This window comes from Microtus oregoni, unplaced genomic scaffold (assembly GCF_018167655.1).
Source record: "Microtus oregoni isolate MIOR12 unplaced genomic scaffold, Mior012 000099F_ref0000060, whole genome shotgun sequence".
In the NCBI taxonomy this organism is placed as follows: domain Eukaryota; kingdom Metazoa; phylum Chordata; class Mammalia; order Rodentia; family Cricetidae; genus Microtus; species Microtus oregoni.
In genome coordinates this window covers 328047-342673 of record NW_024544712.1, presented here as the reverse complement: position 1 = coordinate 342673, position 14627 = coordinate 328047, and the positions used below count along the sequence as shown (strand labels likewise).

The 14627-nt window shown below is 37.6% G+C and overlaps 1 protein-coding gene across 1 annotated transcript in view; it reads right to left on the bottom strand.

The window, feature by feature from the left end:
* The window catches only part of LOC121443086 (serine/threonine-protein kinase WNK3-like), a 99373-nt gene that overhangs the window by 7469 nt on the left and 77277 nt on the right, over window positions 1–14627 (bottom strand). Inside the window, 6 exon segments of the mRNA XM_041644771.1 lie at window positions 81–82; window positions 493–509; window positions 6757–6979; window positions 11682–12295; window positions 13071–13201; window positions 13591–13822. Of these exon segments, the coding sequence (XP_041500705.1) occupies window positions 81–82; window positions 493–509; window positions 6757–6979; window positions 11682–12295; window positions 13071–13201; window positions 13591–13822 (1219 nt within the window).

Here is a 14627-nt window from a genome sequence, read left to right as displayed (position 1 = left end):
TAAAACAATCAACATTGAGAAGCATTCATAATTTTATCTGTCATCTTTTTACCTTAGCCTTTGGGTTAGATTTGTGTTACTTCTTTAAGGAGTGCCTGTGCCAGACTGGTAGCACAAGGTTGATTTGCCTTGAAAAAAAAAAAAACCCAACAGCTCCCCTGCCCTTTCAAGGTTGAAGACACTAAGGTAAGAGTAACTAAGAATTTCAAAGACAAAAAGTTCTTCTGGACTGGACCTTGTGGTTCTGCATAACAGCCACTAAATGTTTCACTTTCCATTCCAAAACAATGGAGAAGAGCTTTGAAATCTTTAGCTATCAATCTATTCCTATCACACCTCCCTTTTCCCTCCTGCTTAAGGATAAAAGGAACTTAAAACTTACAGGGAGTTAAGATGAATTTCCTCTCAGGCACTGGTGACTAAGTAATTTTTCTTTCCTTAGTAACTTGTCCTCTACTCATTGTGCCCCTTTCAAGTGGTGAATAAATGTACTTGAGTTCATTAATGATGTGTGGAATCAAAAACAAAATTTTTGTTGTGCAAAGGCATTAAAGATGGGAACATGGTTAATTCGTGGAAACACTAAAAAAGACACACTTTCAGTGCTTATTTTGATGACTAGTTATTTTTCAAGGTATATTTTTATTATTTTAAATTATGTGTATGTGTGTGTCTGTATGAGTGCAGGTGCCTGAGGAGTTGGAGTTACAGGCAGTCATGAGCCACCTAACATGGGCGCTGGCAACTGAACGTGGGTCCTTGTAAGAGCAGAAAGTTCCCTTAACTGCTGAGCCATTTCTCTAGCCCCTGATAACTAGTTATTCTTGCTGACTGAATACCCCATAATTTAAATTTCCATTTAACCAACCATTTATAGAGTAAGATCTTTCTTTTTTTTAATATTTATTTATTATGTATACAATATTCTGTCTGTGTGTATGCCTGCAGGCCAGAAGAGGGCACCAGACCCCATTATAGATGGTTGTGAGCTACCATGTGGTTGCTGGAAATTGAACTCAGGACCTTTGGAAGAGCAGGCAATGCTCTTAACCTCTGAGCCATCTCTCCAGCCCAGTAAGATCTTTCTTGAATATAAGATTTTTTAATTTAAAATTTCAAAAAACTTTACAAATACCTCACATTTATGTCTATTTGTTTTGTGCCTCAGCAAGATTAATGGAGAATATTTGTGGGAACAGAGGTTTAGAGCAATCTCTTGGAAGCTGGTAGCACACAACTAAAGGTTGGGGAGTCGCCCTCTCTTAGAAAGGACATCAATAGAGGTAAAGGATAGGCCCGTGAGGACCTCTTCCTTGACTGACTGTTCATAGGGCTGCTCTTGGGTGGTCCCAGTGAAAGTAAGCTAACCATTACAATGGTTGTAGAAAGTCTAGGGAATAGTGTTTTATAGCCCTTTACCCTATCTTTTGTTTCTTTTTCCAGCCCCTCTTCCATAACATTCCCTGAGCTACAGAGTGGGTGGTATAACTGTACACCATGATTTTGATTTCTGTTCTTATTAAAGAATGAAATCTATTGTTTTAGATTATTTCCCAAAATCCTTGAAACTTTGAGTCCAGATGATAGGAAATCATTTACAAAAAAAATGATTTTTTTCATTTTATATTTTGAGGATCCTTACATAATAATATTATTCATTAATTCATTATAGACACTTATAGGATAACATATTTTATGTCAATTTCATGAGTTTTAAAATCAACTTCATAGCACAAAAGGATTTATCTATTTTTATAGCAGATGAACTTTATTATTTTTTTTAAATATTTATTTATTTATTATGTATACAATGTTCTGTCTGTGTGTATGTCTGCAGGCCAGAAGAGGGCACCAGACCCCATCACAGATGGTTGTGAGCCATCATGTGGTTGCTGGGAATTGAACTCAGGACCTTTGGAAGAGCAGGCAATGCTCTTAACCACTGAGCCATCTCTCCAGCCCCTAACGGATGAACTTTAAATAGCTAATTAATTTAGAATTCTGGTTATAATTGTTTTCTATCTGTTATAAACAAGTAAGGGCATTTAATTCTGGGCCAAAAGGCAAAATATAAAGAGTTACAGCTATTTCTAGAAGCTGGAGGCTGTCAAAGCAGTGATACACATAAATTAGAACTCTAAAATATTTCCTTTTGATTGCCCAAGCAAAACACGAACATGTTTTTTATGTTATGTTTTGAGGCAAAGAGAAAAGCAACTATAAGTTGAATTATAATTGGTCCTTTTAATAGTCTTTGAATCCAAAGCATTTTTCTATAACCTGCGTTGTAAAACAAATCCTACAAATTGAAACTATGGAAAAAATTGAATTGCTAACATAGTTGCCTTGTAAAAATTAATAAATGAAGTCCTTTATAATGAAAAAAAGTTGGCAATGCAGTAAAAATATATGTGAAGAAACAAAAAACTGCATTAGTAAATATAATATTCTGTTTAAGTGTACTTTGTGCTTATATCTATCTTATTCTCTCATCTGATTGCAAAGATGACTACAAAAAGCAATAATTACACAAATTTGTTGATTTGCTTATCATATGTAAAAATGTAATGTGTAAAAAGAAAGGAAGGCACATACACAGAAGAAAATATATATACCATTGAAATTAAGATAGTGTTATTCTTGAACTAAGAAGCTAATTGCAATCCCCATGGCCACTACAGGAAAATAACTAAAAACATATAATAAAGGATTTAAACATTATAAAAAAATATCTATTTAGGGTTTGGAAACATGGCTCAGCATTTACTGCACAATCATGAAGACTGGAGTTCATAACCCAGCACCCAAGTTAACAAGTCATCCATCCAAACACCTGTGATTCTAGATGTTAGGGAGGCTTGTTAACTTCCAGCCTACCTAAGAAAACAAGAGCCCAAGGCTTAGGGAGGGACTGTACCTCAGAGGAGTAAGGCACACACACACTCTCTCAAATCAATCTTTTAAGAATGCAAGTTTAGAGGCTGGAGAGATGGCTCAGTGGTTGAGAGCACTGACTGCTCTTCCAGAGGTCCTGAGTCATCAGGACCACCTGATGAGATCTGGCGCCCTCTTCTGGCCTGCAGGCATGCATGCAGACAGAACACTGTATACATAATAAATACATAAATTAAAAAAAAGAAACATCACACACACACACACACACACAAAAGAATGCAAGTTTAACACAAAGGCAAGCAGGAATCAAAGAAGAACAAAAAGGTCATTAGATATGAAAAACAAATAGCAAAATAAAAAGTAGAAATGATTCTTAGTTTATAATTAAATTATATTGGAATGGTTTAAATAACCCCTTTATAAAAAACAAAGGCTGACAGAGTAGATAAAAAACATGATCTAACTGTATAATGATGTCCATAATAAATATTGTTCAGATTAAAAGTATAAAAGGCCAGGGAAGGTGGCTCAGTGGGTGAAGGCAATTGCTGCCAAACCTGACAACTTGATTTCCAGAGCCAACTCCCATAACTTGTCTTGACATCCAGATGCAAGCTGTGGCACATACTCAGACATACACAAGCACATATATAGAGACACACAAAAAAAATAAAATTTTTAAAAAATACATTAAAAGAATGGAGTGGTGCAACATGTAAGTAGTAAACTAAAGAAAGCTGATTGCTTATATTCATATCAGAAATATATACTAATATCAAAAGGTAAAATAATCACAAGCACATGCAGCAGAGTTCCAAAATAGATGACACACAGTTTATAGAATTGAAGCCAGGCGGTGGTGGTGCACACCTTTAATCCCAGCATTCAGGAGGCAGAGGCAGGCGAGTCTCTCTGAGTTCAAGGCCAGCCTGGTCTACAGGGCAAGTTCCAGGAGTTCCAGGATAGCCAGGGCTACACAGAGAAATCCTGTGTCAAACAAACAAACAAACAAACAAACTATATATATATATATATATATATATATTTGAAAAGTTTAACAACAGGTAGAAACTACTAAAATCCACTTTATATAATTGAAATAATAAGCAAAATTCAAATAAAGGTCATGTTTGGGCACAGGAAAAAACATTTGGGTAAACTAGGGGCTAAGCTTACTGATAGAGCACTTGCCTCGAGTGTGCAAGTCCTGTGGTTCAATCTTCAGCATGATACAGAATAAGAAAAAGAATATCATAGAGTGCCTCTCCTATAGTCCTAGCAACTTCAGAGGCAGAGGTAGAGGGATAATTTGAGCCCTGACAAGGCTGGAAATTATAGAGAGAATTCATCTCTAAACAAATGAACAAAACAAGTGTGTAAACAAGCATAGCATTTCAGAACAAAATGAAGTCTAACTATAAATGCCATAACATCAGACTAAAGGTTATGACTTCCCGATACTGAATCTCCAAAGCTGTTTTCAATCCTAATCTACCCTTCAATTCTATTTTTATCAGGCGCATCCTATAGCTCAATGTAGTGTGGCCTCAAACTCAACCAACTTCCTGCTTCAATCTCCCTGTGCTGGGGCTAGAGGTATATACTACCATACATGACTAGTTTTCCATCACTTCATTTTCTTTACACCTGAATAAAATTCCACTGAATGGTGCTCCACATTTTCTTTATCCATTTATCTGTTGATGGACATCTAGGCTAGTTCTACTTCTTCACTATTCTGAATAGTATACAATAAAAATAGAAGCACAAGTTATGTGGTACGTTGACCTTCATTATGTATCTGGAACCAAAGAAATCCAACCCGAGGAGTAATTTCTTTATTTGTTAAATAGATAGAGACTAGTTTCCCGAAGTTAAAGAAATAACATTTTAGGGGCTGGAGAGACAGCCTCACAATTGAGAACACTTGTTGATCTTTTGGAAGACCTGAGCTTGCTTCCTAGCACCCATATGATGGTTCACAATTATCCTTAACTCCAGTTTCAGAAGATTTGGCATTGTCTTCTGACCTCCATGGGTACTAGGCACATAGTGTGGTACATATACATATATGCAGGCAAACATTCATATACATAAAATATAAATAAATAAATCTTTAAAAAAGAAATGGATTTTTGGGGGCCTGGAAAGATGGCTCAGCTGTTAGGAGTACTGGCTACTCTACTAGAGGACCCTGGTTCAACTCCCGACACCCACATGGCAGCTCACAACTGTCTGTAATTCCAGTTCCAGGGAGGTTGGATAGAGGAGCAAGGAAGCACATAACTGAATTAAGGGAGCCACCTTAGGGTTGGCAAGAGACTTGAACCTAGAGTGGCTCCCAGATACCCAAGCCGAGGTCCCCAGTTAGTTCCTTGGGCAGATGAGGATAGGGAACCTGAAATGACCCTATCCAATAGCAATACTGACGAATATCTTGCATATCACCATAGAACCTTCATCTGGTGATGGATAGAGATAGAGACAGAGACCCACACAGGAGCACTGGACTGTACTCCCAAGGTCCCAATGAGGAGCAGAAGGAGGGAGAACATGAGCAAAGAAGTCGGGACCACGAGGGATGCACCCACCCACTGAGACAGTGGAGCTGATCTATTGAGAGCTCACCAAGACCAGCTGGACTGTGACTGAAAAAGCATGGGATAAAACTGGACTCTCTGAACATGGCGAACTATGAGGGCTGATGAGACGCAAAGGACAATGGCACGGGGGTTTGATCCTACGTAATGTGATGGCTTTGTGGGAGCCCAGCCAGTTTGGATGTTCACCTTCCTAGATATGGACGGAGGTGGGAGGTCCTAGGTCTTACCACAGGGCAGAAAACCCTGACTGGTCTTTGGACTGGAGAGGGAGGAGGAAAGAAGTGGGGGGAGGGGGAGAAGGGTGGGAGGAGGGGGCGTAGGGGGGAGGAGGGGGAGGGAAATGGGAGGCTGGGAGGAGGTGGAAACTTGTTTTTTTTTTCAATAAAAAAAATGGATTCAAAAAAAAATAAATTAAAAAAATAAAAAAGAAATGGATTTTTCTAATATTCTTAATAATAATATATAAAGGTTCTGGAGAGATTGTTTAGTGGTTGAGAGTGCTTGGTGATGTTACAGAAGAGTTCAGTTCCCGGCACCCATGTCAGGTGGCTCACAACTGCCTGTAACTCCAGAAGATCCGATGCTCTTTTATGGCCTACCCACGCTCGCTCGTGCTCTCTCTCTCTTTCTACCTCTCTCTCTCTGTCCCTCTGTCTCTCTCTGTCTGTGTCTTTAAAAAGTAATATATAAAGATCTCTTGCTTCAGATCAACATGGAAGTATTTCAAAGTTTACCTGCACGATCAACAAACTTCTATACTAACTCTCAATATAAGAATAGCATTTCTAACTAACTGGAGCATTTTGGAAACTATTTAGAGTAGATACTGAAGTTCCACCTGTTTGTTTTCCAAATATAAACATAAAAAACTTCGTTATTCTCCAAATTCCATCAATTATACTAATTATTTAACTAAAAAACATTTAGTACCAAAAACATAGGAATATTTTAGATCAATGTGTACAATATTAAATTATTTCAGCCTAATAAAAAGCAACTTGTACTATCACTGTTTTTCTAATTTTGCTGTTCAGATTTTATTTTTCTTGAGACAGGTTCTTCTGTTCACACCAGACGAGATTTGAAGTCATCATCATCTTGCCGCAGTCTCCTGAGTGCTTCAACTACAGGCATGCTACACACTATGTCGAGATCTGATTAGTTTTGAAAAACAATTATGCTTTAAAAAAACACAAAAAAACCCAATTATGCTTATGATTGGTTTATCTTTTACAACAACTAAAATGATTATGTTTATGATTGGTTTACCTTTTACAACAATGACATTGTCTGAATGTGTCAAAGATTGAGGGCGGCTTCGGAGTTTACTTTTGAAAGATCTTGGCCGACGTGGTGAAGCAGGTGATGAAGGAATCTCTGAAGATTGCACTTTGCTATCTTTAGTTGCTCGAAGGCGTTGATAGAGCTCCTGCAGCTCTTTATTCTGCTGTGTTTGAAGATTGACCACCTCCTGAATGTGTCTGAATAAAAATTATGTAGAAAATATTTGAATAATTTTGGTGCCATAAAAAGAAACTCAGGAACTTTGTAATGGTATAAATAAAACTTAACAAAACATTAATATTAAAAATGATGGAATGCAGAGTATTTTTTGTTTTTTTTTTGAGACAGGGTTTTTCTGTATATCTCTGGCTGTCCTAGAACTCACTCTATAGACCAGGTTGGCCTTGAACTCACAAAGATCCACTTGCCTCTGCCTCCTAAATCCTGGGATTAAAGGTATGCACCACCTCTGGCATCCCCCAGCTCAAATTTTTTTTTTGATACAAGACATCACTATATAATATTGGCTAGTTTGGAATTCAACACATTAGCCTCTACCTCCCAGGAGCTGGGATTACGGGCATGAGCAACCAAGCCTGACATCGAATACAATCTTAGCAATTATCTGTAAACTTCAAGAATACAGACCTTTTGCTGTGTGGTGGTGGTGCACACCTCTAATCCCAGCACTTGGGAAGCAGAGGCAAGTGGACCTCTGGGAGTTTGAGGATAGCCTGGTCTACAGAGCGGATTCCAGAACAGGTAGGGCGGTTACACAGAGACACCCTGACTCAAAAAAACAAACAAACAAACAAATACAGACCTTTTAATTGTATTCCACAGAAATCTCTCTGTGTGTAAAAAGATAAGCATATTTATATAATTAAATATGGAGAACACTGAAATATCTCTCAAGAAAGGATCAAATAAACTTGGATACATTCATACATTGGAACTGCATGCAGTGATATTTTAAAGGTAGATTTACACAGATATGAACATTTATAGACATCTTAAAGTAAAAAAATTATAAAATAGCATGATTGTTTTTTACTTTATTTTTATAAAGGACAGAAAAAGAACCAGCAAGATATATCCCAAACAGCTCATAGTGAGGCATAGCATGAGAAGTACAAAGGGTCTTTTGGTTTGCTTTCTCATTACTTTATTTGAACATTATCCTATGTATCACTTCCTTTGAGACAGGTTCTCACTATGTAACCTTGTTGGCCTGGAATTCACTATATAGACCAGACTGAACTTGAACACACACAAAAAAATTGCCTTCTGAGTACTGGGATTACAAGTCTGTGTCACCAGGACTGGCCTTTATTTTTAAAATTTAACTTTTAAAATACAAACCCCCACATCTATAGATTATTCAAACTAATTTGAGCAAAATAATCTCAGCTTACTTTTATTGGTCTATAGTATCTACCAATTGTCTAGTAAAATATTATGAACAACCCATAACAAAAGAACACTAATGGGCTGGGGATGTAATCCAGGGGTTAGTGAGATAGAAGAGGAGAATGGGCACTCATTCCCTTAGCCACTGGGCAGGCTTTTAAACTCTATTAAAAATCTGTTAAAGTAGCTACTATTAGTGTTATTGATAAATTACGTTCCTATTCTAAGCACTCCTTCTGATGTTCATTTTCCTATTAAAAAAAAAATCCCAGTTACTAGGCGACTATGCAATTTGACTCCCTAACTAGTAGCTTTTGGACGCTTCCTTGCTGCCCTGGTTGCTTTGAGTACAAAGACTGTCAGTCAGCCAACTGGACAATTCTTATGCGAACACCAGCAGTTTTGAACACCCCACAGATGCCTTGAGAAAACTACACAATGAACTCAGCTGATTGTTTTAGTTCCTAGGGGTTCAGTCTTAACAAGGACTGTTCCAGCGTGTACTCAACTTTTAGCTATCAAAAGCCTTGCAAAACTCTAGAAAACTCTGCAAACATTTTCATCCTCTCCTGCAAGGCCAGAAGCAGATGAAACTTTTGGTGGCCTACCAGAGAGACTACTGTGGCTGTGGCTAAAGGGATAGTGCTGTGAAAGATACACTGTGGTTGGTCCAAACACTCCCGCGGCTTTATAAGCAGGTCTTGTGCTGGCTTTTCTGGTGTAACATTAGGCCCAATACAAAGCTGCTTCTCCTGGGTGGTCTTGCCTACTTTCAGTAGTGTAGGCAGAGCTGGTAAACACAAAGAAAACAGCAGAGACAACAGAGGCAATGAGAGTTGAACAGTCTGCATGCCTAAACTATGAAAGTGGCGATGCAGCTGTCTACTTGACAGCTGAAGAAGAGAGAGTTTGGTTGTCAGCAGGCTGAGCTTCAAAATAAGCAAGGTACAGCTGCTTGACTGTTGAAGAAGAGGTAGCTCAATAGTTTGAGAGAGGGGCCAGGCAGGAACTAAAGGGATAGTGAAGTTGAAAGGAAAGAGAGTTGTGGGTGAAAAAAAAGGATTGAAGGCAATAAAAAGCCAGAGAAAAGTAACTGCTGGTCCTGGTCATTGGAAGAATTCCAGACAGCTGTCAAACTTGAGCATGGAGGGTTTCAGACTGGCCATTGCCAGGGCCCGAGGAATCCTGATACCTGCGGCTGCCTATCCATTGTAATGCCAGCTGCTGCAAGGACTACGAATCCCAACTTCCTGGCCTTATGTAAGAACTCTAGCACTTTCAGAGCTGTCTTGCTACTAGGTCTGCACCAGAGCTGTCAATGGCATGGAACTTGCTATGTAGAACAGGCTAGTCTCAACTTAAAGAGATCCACCTGCCTCTGCAACCCAAGTGCTGGAATTAAAGCATGAAATACCACACCTGGTCCTATTTGGGGCTGATTTTTTAAAAAAAGATTTTTTTTTAATTTATGGGTGTGTTTGTATGAATATATGGCACAAATATGTAGGCCATCAGAACTCCTAGAGTTGCAGTTACAGGTAGTTGTGAGTCACCTGATATGGATACTGGGAACTGAAGAACAGGAAGTACTCTTAACTACTGAGTCATCTCTCAAATCCCAGAATAAAAAGACCCTTTTTGAGAACCTATATTTCATAAACAAAATTAAGTACTCATAACCAACATAGGCAGCTATAAAAGCCAACAGTCTTTTCAAAATGATTTAAAAGATTTATTGCCGGGCGGTGGTGGCGCACGCCTTTAATCTCAGCACTCGGGAGGCAGAGGCAGGCGGATCTCTGTGAGTTCGAGACCAGCCTGGTCTACAAGAGCTAGTTCCAGGACAGGCTCCAAAACCACAGAGAAACCCTGTCTCGAAAAACCAAAAAAAAAAAAAGATTTATTAAATTCTTATAATCAGAAGGCTGAGGCAGTTCAGTGTTTGCAAACTTGAGGCCAGCCTGAGCTAAATGGCAAGACCATATTTCAGACAATAACAATATTCCATAAAACATAAATAGAATACTAACATCACAAATATTAAAGCACTTTAAAAATAAGTATTGTACTATAAAATATCTGTATACATAAACTACACAGTACTGAATATATAGGAAAAATGAAATATATGCAGTGTAATATCAAACATTTATACATGTGTATTTTAGTTAATTTTTAATCTTTTGCTATAGGCCGGGCAGTGGTGGCACACGCCTTTAATCCCAGCACTTGGGAGGCAGAGGCAGGCAGATCTCTGTGAGTTCGAAGCCAGCCTGGTCTACAAGAGCTAGTTCCAGGACAGGCTCCAAAGCTAGAGAAACCCTGTTTCGAAAAACAAAACAAAACAATCTTTTGCTATAAGAATTATTATTATGTATATAGGTGTATGATATATGTTTGTGGTGGCCAGAAGAAAATTTTCAGCAGTTGGGTCTCTTCTTCCACTGTGAATTCTGTGGTTTAAACTCTGCCTGCCAGGCTTGCATGGCACTTTTCAAAGTAGACCATAAATTTTGTAGAGGTGGTAAATATTTTTTGTTGGTGGTGGTAATTTTGTCATTGTTGTGATGGCACCTGCCTGTAATTCCAGCCCTTGGGAGGTTCAGGCAACAGAGTCAGGAGTTCAAGATCTTAAACTTAGCAAGTTTAAGATTAGGCTGGTATATGAAACCAAATACCAAACAAAACAACATTAAAAAAAACCACTCTACATGATAAAACATATTGCTATAATATCATTAGTAAAACTTTATGACCTTATTCACTAAATAATAAGCTTGATCTTAGAAGGATCTTGTATTTTCCTAAAGATGAACTATTCTCTTTGACTATATAAATTAGCTATCTACTAATAAAAGGTAAGAATAGTCATATATTCGTATTCCAAGAGTACTAAAGAACAAGGATTGAAAAACGTATGTATTCATCTTGGCATGTGCCTGTAATACCAGCATGAAGAATGCAGAAGCAGGGGATTACCACAAGTTTGTGGTCAACATGGATTAGCTCCATAGTATATTACAGGCCAGGCAGGCAGAATTGCATAGCGAAACCCTGTCTCAAAAAGCTGGAGAGATAGCTTGCAGTTAAGAGTTCTGGATACTCTTCCAGAGGACCTGAATTCAATTCCCAGCAACCACATAGCAGCTGGCAACTGCTTATTAACTCCAGTTCTAGTGGGATATCCAACAACTTCTTCTGGCTTCCATGGACACTGCACACAAAGGCCGCACAAATGAACATGCAGGCAAAACATCCAAACACATAAAACAATTTTAAAACTAAGATAAAACTATTTTATACGCAATAACTTTAGCATTCCATAAACATTTTAAGGATAATTATGTACATAAATAAATTTATCAGTTTTTAATCACAGAAGTTTTAATCATTAAAATACCACCAATATCCAATTAGCTACAGAGCAAATATTAAGTTCTATAAACTTGTAAACAATTAGATTTGTTACAGAAAAGAGAGCATCCTTACTTTTCTCGTAATCTTTGAAGCTCTACTTTCAAGTCCTCGTCCTCAATTTCTGATTCATCATCACTGCTCATTGGTGATGATGGAGAATAGAAGAGTGAACTCTGTGTTTGAACATAGGCTTGCTCTTTACTGAGTGGTAAATACTGATCACTCTTTGAACCAGATTTTGCCACTGACTTTCCATTACCAGCAAGAGGGGCCGAAAATTCATAAGGCTGTTTCCCAGGAGTCAATTCCTCTGTTTCTTTATCTAACAGTTCAGACCCAGAATGCACACTGATTCCTGTAGTTGAAGTTTCTTCCAAGTTCTTTTCTGTAGTCACTGAAGACACACTGGTTTCACAAGCTGTGCTGAAAGATGAGAAGATGTCACCTTGTTCAGGCTCTCTTTTATCTTCTTTAAAAGTTTCATAAAGAGTTTGTAACTTTCGTGAAGAATCTGACGCTTTAGGAGTGGGCACGGCAGGTTCCACTTCAATCAACTGAGATACTGCAGTTTCAGCAAAGGCTGCTGCTTGTTCACTGGACTGGACTGTTGTTTTCTTGAATGGAGGTCTGTGTTCTTTTCCAAAAGACATCATTTTCACTGACTGCTGCTGAGGAACTGTAATCACCTGAGACAGAAAAAGGTAAACTTGTCTGGTTCTACTTAATCAAAGGGTAAACCTCATGAAGAAATTCATTGTCAAAACACAGCACAGACAAGAAAGGCCAATTTAACATATATAATATTTGGTAATACCAAAACTTATACTGTCACAGTCATTCAGTTGGGGCCTTTGGATAGAATAGCTTCATGTTACCCAAATAAAATTCTACTATGAAATTTGCTGAGATTCTAAAGGACATTAGATTAAATTGAGGCAGGAGAGTCAGCTTAGTGGGTAAGAATATCTGCTGTTCCAACAGAAGACCTGAGTTTGGTTTCCATCATCTATGTGGTAGCTTACAATTGTCTGTATTTCAGCTCCCAGGGATCTGATATACTCTTCTTGACTCTGTAGGCACCTCACATGGCATATGTCACACAGATACATACAAATGAATAAAAATAATTCTAAACAGGAAATTAAGTTGATAGAAATGATGACCCAAAAATGATTATCTATTTCTATCCTCTTTTGTAACTACTAACATCCTTATAATTTTCAGATTCATCTATAACGATAGCGTTGTAAGGAAAAAAGATATGACCAAGATAAAAATTAGGTATGAAATGATTTACAGTTCAAGTAAGGATGATTTGCAGATCAATTTCAAATGGTTTCACTTTTTTATAGTGTTGGGAATAGAACTTTGGGTCTCACAGATGTTGGGCAAACTCTCCCATGAAGCTCTATCTGTTTTCTTTCATAAGGCAATGGTAAAGAGACAACCAAAGACACAAACCTGGAAGCGGCCCCGCTGAAATGATCCACTCATTGCTTTACATCTACTCAAAGCCCTAGTATCAGCTGAGAACTCCCGTGGCAGAGGAATGGGATCAGAAGCAATTGCTGATCTTTTATCTTCTGTTTCCACTGTAAGGTTTGTCAAATTATAAGCAGAAAAGAGAAAAATCACTTTTAAGACTAATTTGTTTACATTACCAAAAATGAAGAAAAGCAGAAAAAGTTTAACCCTTGCTAGATAATTAAAAAGTGTTAATGTATAAGCAACATTGTTTAAGTCCCTAACTCTAAATCAGACATTGCAAGATTTATCCCGATACTTAGTATCTATATGAAATGAATAACTGAAAAACCAAATTAGTTACAAAAGGAAAAAATAAAATGGCCACATTAATGGGATATTTAATATATATGAGCTACATGGGAAAAAAATGGCAAGATTCAAATATGGACGACAAAAAAAAAGTAGATGAAAAATGATGTTACCTAGTCTATGTCCCTGACTGTAAGCACACTACCTTGACGGACTTTTGATCTCTTGAAAAAGCTGGTTGACTGCCGTAGCCTGTATGCCCAGCTTTTTAATTTTCGAGTCCAGGATTTCCTGCTAATAGGATTTTTGAGACTAGGACAAGTAAAGCTTAGGCCAAAATATCCACCTCCTGTCTGCAGATGAATGGTTCCATCGCTTGACACAGCAGCAGGATAGGCCTCTGGATCCCCTGGAAGTGAAGCATCTGAGGACATCTCCTAATGGAGACAAAAATCAAAGAAAAACCAAGTGGTAATAATTTAGGTAAGGTGAGTTAAGTTTTGTGGTATAAAAGTTTTCTTAAGCCGGGCAGTGGTGGCGCACGCCTTTAATCCCAGCACTCGGGAGGCAGAGGCAGGCGGATCTCTGTGAGTTCGAGACCAGCCTGGTCTACAAGAGCTAGTTCCAGGACAGGCTCCAAAACCACAGAGAAACCCTGTCTCGAAAAACCAAAAAAAAAAAAAGTTTTCTTATATGGATTAATAATTAACCATAAAACTATGGACTATTTCAGTAACAGTGCATATGAGACTGAAACCGAAGCTTTGATATTTCTTTGGAAATATTATGTCTTTAGATTAAATAAAAGACACTATTAATTTTCCAGGCCAAAATATTTGTTGTCATTACATCAAATTTGAAAACTAAAATTGAAAATAAGTTATTTTTTATATATGCCAATGACTAAAATACTAGTTTTTTGGTTTATTAGACACAAGATATCATGTAATTCAGGCTGTCCTTGAACTCCGGCTCCTACTGTTTTTACCTCCCAAGGAGTAGGATTTCAGGTGTGCAGTACCATGCCTGTTTATAAATGCTATTAAGTGAAATATTAGCTTATTCCCCTATTATTTAAGAGATAATTATTTTTGATATATGATACAATAGAAAAACAAGCAATTTAAAGCTGTTTAAGTAATAAATAGGAAATATGAAGAAAGTTTATTAGTTAATATGATCTCATAGAAATTTACAAAGAAATGAAAAATTACTGTGAATTCATGCTCTAAGAATTTTTAA